The sequence below is a fragment of the Alligator sinensis genome, unplaced genomic scaffold (genome assembly GCF_000455745.1).
Source record: "Alligator sinensis unplaced genomic scaffold, ASM45574v1 scaffold707_1, whole genome shotgun sequence".
Lineage (NCBI taxonomy): Eukaryota > Metazoa > Chordata > Crocodylia > Alligatoridae > Alligator > Alligator sinensis.
Window position 1 is genome coordinate 2,295,631 of NW_005842065.1, and position 5,309 is coordinate 2,300,939.

The 5,309-nt window shown below is 63.4% G+C and overlaps 1 protein-coding gene across 11 annotated transcripts in view; it reads left to right on the forward strand.

The window, feature by feature from the left end:
• Window positions 1–18: 18 nt before the first annotated feature.
• Window positions 19–5,309, forward strand: part of COL5A3 (collagen type V alpha 3 chain) — an 18,674-nt gene continuing 13,383 nt past the window's right edge. For 10 of the 11 annotated variants that reach the window (XR_003093994.1, XM_025203891.1, XM_025203901.1 and 7 more), the window contains exons 1-15: window positions 19–24; window positions 312–474; window positions 1,558–1,680; window positions 1,776–1,928; window positions 2,504–2,611; window positions 2,693–2,839; window positions 3,028–3,075; window positions 3,182–3,223; window positions 3,408–3,470; window positions 3,695–3,769; window positions 4,201–4,284; window positions 4,364–4,420; window positions 4,512–4,565; window positions 4,762–4,815; window positions 4,899–4,952. Coding sequence is in view for 10 of the 11 variants with exons in the window: in XM_025203891.1 (XP_025059676.1) it covers window positions 352–474; window positions 1,558–1,680; window positions 1,776–1,928; window positions 2,504–2,611; window positions 2,693–2,839; window positions 3,028–3,075; window positions 3,182–3,223; window positions 3,408–3,470; window positions 3,695–3,769; window positions 4,201–4,284; window positions 4,364–4,420; window positions 4,512–4,565; window positions 4,762–4,815; window positions 4,899–4,952 (1,185 nt within the window). In the remaining variant the exon portion in view is untranslated. The remainder of the gene's footprint in view (window positions 25–311; window positions 475–1,557; window positions 1,681–1,775; window positions 1,929–2,503; window positions 2,612–2,692; window positions 2,840–3,027; window positions 3,076–3,181; window positions 3,224–3,407; window positions 3,471–3,694; window positions 3,770–4,200; window positions 4,285–4,363; window positions 4,421–4,511; window positions 4,566–4,761; window positions 4,816–4,898; window positions 4,953–5,309) is intronic. The other variant, XM_025203893.1, reaches the window with a different exon arrangement.

The window sequence follows — 5,309 nt, forward strand, 5'->3', positions numbered from 1 at the left end:
CCAGGCGTACTGGGCCGACGGCAGGTGAGCGACTGGGAATCCAGGCATCCGGGCCCCCCGCCCCCCCAGCCCAACAGACTCTCATCCCCTCCCAGAGGCAGGATGGAGCCCAGGTGTCCTACCACCCTCACCCCCTATCCCATCTCCCCTCCCAGACCTGGAATCTCTGGAATCCAACAGGTTGACCTGGCCCAGGGCGGATGAGGGCCGGGCAGGCAGAGAACCCAGGCGTCCAGGCCCCCTGCCTGGGCTCTGACCCCCAGCCCCTTCCCAGAGCCGAGCTAGAACCCAGGCATCCTGTTCCCCTGCAGGTGGCATCGGGTGGCACTGAGCGTGGAGGGCCAGGCTGTGATGCTGTGGCTGGACTGCATGCCCGTGGCAACACTGCCCCTGGCACGGGGCCTATGGCCCGTGGTCAGCACTGAGGGCATCACAGTCTTCGGGGCACGGCTGATGGATGAGGAGGTCTTCCAGGTGTGGAGCCCGGGCAGGGGAGAGGGTGTCTGTGTGCCCCTGTTCATGGGCATGCAGGAGAGGCCACGTGCAATGTGTGTGAATGCGTGTGCAAGTATGTGATGCATATGTGAGTGTGTGTGCAAGTCTGTAATGCATGTACAAGAGCATGTATGAGCATGCCAGGGTATGTGAGCATGTGTGCAAACATGCAATGTATGTGAGCATGTGTGCAAACATGCAATGTATGTGAGCATGTGTGCAAGAGTGTGATGCGTGTCTGAGTGTGTGTGCAAGCATGTGATACATGTGCAAGTGTGTGATGCTTGTGCAAGCACATGTGCAAGCATGCCTGGGGGCTGTGAGTGTGTGTGTTGTGTGTAAGCATGTGATGCGAGTGTGTGTGGAAGCATGCAATACATGTGCAAGGTGTTCAAGTGTGTTTGCAAGCATGCCTGGGTGTGCATCCACCTGCACCCTCCAGGGCTCTGCCACCCCCCACATTCCTTCATGCTGACGCTGCTCTAGGCAAATGTCAGGGGCCACTGGGAGAGAGAGGCCCTTTCACAGGGCCACGGGGGCATCCACCCCCACCCCTGGGAACAAGGGCCCTTTGTTGGGGCTCCACCCAGCTGGGGCATCTGGGGGGCCAAATCAGGCTGGGCCAGGCTGGCCTGGGCTGGGCTGGGCCAGGTCAGGAGCCAGGCAGGGAAGGCGATCTCCCTGGGAAAGCAATGGCAGGGTGGGGCATCAGGGCCCTACATATGTGTCCTGGCATGACCCCATCCCTGTGCCATGACTCACCCAGTGCCAGCTGTGCCCTGCTGGTGCCAGCTTCCCCCCACCCCGCCCCCACCCCTGCACAGACACCTGCCCCTTCCTGTTTGCCTGGCAAGCAAGGGACTGGGCCAAGCCAGGTCAGCCCAGGGGTGTGTGTGTGAGGGGGGGGAGGTATCCAGAGTATTTGAAACAAAGGATGAGGATCAGGATGGTTTCACTCCCAGACAGAGGTGCCTGTGCAACTCCATCAGCCCTATCTACATGGATACACCTGTCCCTGCCTATGCACACACGTGTACAAGCCTCTCCTTTCTCCCTCCACAGGGCGATGTGCAGCAGCTGCTGATTGTGCCAGATCCGGCAGCTGCTCAGGTGTACTGCGAACACTACATGCCTGGCTGCGATGTGCCACTGGCCTACCCACTGCAGGCGCCCTTCCCGGAGCAGGTAGGTGGAAGACAGACCCACCTCCAGCAGGGCAGGGGCTGGGGGCAGCATGGGTCCATCTGTCTGTTCCTCATGCTCTCCTTGCCCCTCTCCAGCAGAGTAGGTCAGAGCCAACCAGCACTCCACGACGGAAGGGAAAGAAGGGCAAAGGCAAAGGTAAAGGCCAGGGCCGGCGCAAGGGCAAAGGCAAGAAGAAGAGGAACAAGGAGCAGCTGGAAGTGCCCACGCCCCTCATGGCACTAGGCCAGGTACCGGACCCCACCCTGATCCCTGGAGCCCATGGCTGAACCTCAGCCCCCAAGGCCAGGGGAGCCCCTGGCCCAGCCCCGGCGCCGGCACCCAGCCCAGGCTGCAGCTGACGGCTGTGAACCGGGCTGGGGGCCAGAGCATGGCTGGCTCCAGGGCGATGAGTCATGGTGGGAAAGGGGGGGCGGCCAGTGGCTGCCCAGGACCATTGCTTGGGTCCCCTGATCCCAGCCCTGCCTGGGAAACCCCAACCACACTGGGCCCTCTGTCAGCCCCTCCCCACAGCCAGCTGCTGACTCCTGCACCCATTCCCTACCCCTCTGCCTTCTCCAGCACCCAGGCCAGAGCCCTCTGCCCAGCCTGTAATGCCCCGTAGCTGGAAGCAGCTGCCCCACACAGCTCCGCCAGCCTGTGGCACCCACATAGGACTGGAGCTAGGCATGGGCTCATCACAGCACCATCTGGGACCTGATACAGCTGTGCACAGCCCCAACGCCTCCCTGCTCCCCCCATCCCTGGGTTCCATGCTGGCTCTAGGCAGGCACCTGATACATTCTTCTGTCTCCGTGTCTCCAAGGATGAGTCACTTGTGGCCCCATCAGAGGATGAACACAGTACTCCAGTGCCCACTACCAATCCTGTCCCCACTGTGACCACCAGCCCTGGCCACACCAACCCCCATGAGGTACCACAGGCACCAGTGAGCATCACCCCCACCCCCATGCCCCTGGCCTGGTGACCCCCAATGAACAGCCTTTCCCCGCAGGACCTGGTGCTTGGGCGTGACGGGAACCCCAGTGCCACTGGCTCCTGGCCACAGGAGTATGAGGAGTATGAGGAGGCCACAGAGCCCCTGGGACCTGGCCGCTTTGGCCCTGCAGAACCTGATGACACCATGGTCTGGACCATGCAGGTACTACCCTCCTGGGGCTGCCAGACTAGGGGACACAGGCAGGGAGCCCACAGGCCATACAAGAGCATAGCATCTGTGGGCCATACACTAGCATTGCACCTGTGGGGTGTGTAGCTGGGGTTTCAAGGGTGTGAGGCATGGGACGTGTGCTCTCCCTCCAACCCCACGCCGCCCCTCATGTCTTCCAGAAAGGCAGTCTGAAGGGCGAGAAGGGGGAGCCGGGTGCTGTGGAGCCTGTGAGTATGGGATGGGACCAGCATGGTGGGCATGGGGCTGGGCCTTGGGGGATGCACCTCCACTCCCGCTGTGGCTCTAATGGGCTCCTTTTCTCCCTCTCCACAGGGCCAGCAGTTTGAGGGGCCACCTGGACCTCCAGGCCCTTCAGTAAGGAGCAGGCAGTACTGGAGGATTTATTGTCCACTTGCCCCTGCAGGCATGGGACAGGCTGGATTTGGGGGGCAGACGGGGGTTGGAGGCTGCAGCAGTCGGGGTCAGGTTGGGTTTGTGAGCATCTGGGAGGGGCTGGGGGGTTTCTGCTGGGGTCTGACTCTCTTCTATGCCTTCCCAGGGTGAAATGGGCCCTGCAGGGCCCCCAGGGCCTCCAGGGTTTCCAGGGGACCCTGGCGACTGGGTAAGGATGCCACGGCACAGGGAGGTAGGGATGTGGAGGCGGTCTCTCTGCAGCTGCAGCCCTGGGCCCTGCTGTGCTGGGGGCTGCAGGGGCTGAGGAATGAGCGGCTCACTCCCTGTCAGTACACGTCCGCCTGGCAGCAAAGGGAAGCAAGGGGAGGGGGCTGGGGGGCTGCAAGCCCCAACTTGATGCTCCATGATTGATGGCCGCCCCCTCCTTCACAGGGTCCCGCTGGGAGGCCAGGCGTGCCAGGAGCCGACGGGGCGCGAGGGCCACCAGGCACAATGATCATGCTGCCGGTGGGTATGGGTACAGTGGGGGAAGACAGGTGGGGCAGGAAAGGGTTGGGGAACTCCAGCTGCTTTGCAGGGCTGTGAATTGCAGCTAGAGGTGTGGAGGTGCAAGGGGAGGTGGTCAGCTCTGAAGGGTGTGAGGGGTTCCAGTTCTGGGGGTCAACTCTGGAGGTCACAAGGGGCTGCAGCTTTGTGGGGTCATGGGGACATCATGGGAGACAGCTTGGGGGGAGATTACATGGGGATGCTTTGGGGGGTCACAGGGGCCTGCAGCTTTGGAGAGTTATGGGAGTCAGCTCTGGGGGTCACAGAGGGATCAGCTTAGGGGGGTCATAGGTCAGCTTTGGGGGTCATGGGAGGTCAGCTCTGGGGGCTGTGGGGGGTGCAGCCCTGGGCCCCTCACTCACTGCCCTCCCCACCTCCCTCTGCCCCGCTAGTTCCAGTTCGGTGGTGACACCCACAAAGGCCCAGCAGTCTCGTTCCAGGAGGCGCAGGCCCAGGCCATCCTGCAGCAGGCCAAAGTGAGTCCCCCCTAGGCCCCCTGACCCCCAGCTGTTCCCCAGCCCCTGCCTCACCCCCCTCCCTCTCCTCTTCCCACAGCTGGCCATGAAGGGCCCCCCTGGCCCCATGGGCCTCACTGGACGCCCTGGACCCCTGGTGAGTAGCTGCATGGGAGTGGGGGAGCTGGGGAGGTGGGGGCTGGAGAGGGCTGGGCTGATCAGGCCTGGTCACCGTGCTGTGTCCCCAGGGTCTCCCAGGCTATCCAGGGCTGAAGGGCGATACGGGTGACATGGGGCTGCCGGTAAGTCCTGGGGTAGGATGTGGGTGTTGGGGGTTGCCATGGGGGGCTGGGCTGAGCGGGGCAGGGTGGGGAGTGCAGCTGAGCACTGGAAGGGTAGGGGACCAGGTCCAGGGGGATGGGGGGCATGGGCTGAGCAGCCAGGTGCTGGGCCAGATGCGGGAGGAGGCAGGTGTCAGCCCCTCTGCTGTCTCCACAGGGTCCACGGGGGATCCAAGGCCTGATGGGGCCACCAGGGAGGCTAGGCAAGAGGGGGAGGGTCGGGCCCTGCCCCCTCCCCACCACAGTGCGCACACCTGGTGCCTCCTGGCTTCCCTGACCCACCTTGTCTTGCAGGGCCGTTCTGGGGCCGATGGTGCCAGGGGCCTTCCAGGTGACACAGGACCTAAGGTGGGGCCGGGCAGTGGGCGGAGGGAGCCTGGACACCTGGGTTCTCCCTAGCTCTGGGAGGGCAATGGGGCCTGGGGGCCTGGAGCAGGGGGGCTGGGAACCCAGACACCTAGGTTCTCTACTAGCTGTGTGAGTGGAGTGGGGTCTGGGAGCCCCAATGCCTGGGTTCTCTGCCAGCTCTGAGAAGCAGTGGGAGTCCAGATGCCTGGGTTCTTTTCCTGCTGTGGGAGGGGGTCTAGGAGCTTAGAGCTGGGGCTAATGGGAGCCTGGATGCCTGAGGTCTATCCCAGCTCTGGGATGGGGTGTGGGGCAAAAGTGGAGCGAGGGCAAGTGGGCATCTCTGCCTCCTCCAGGGCT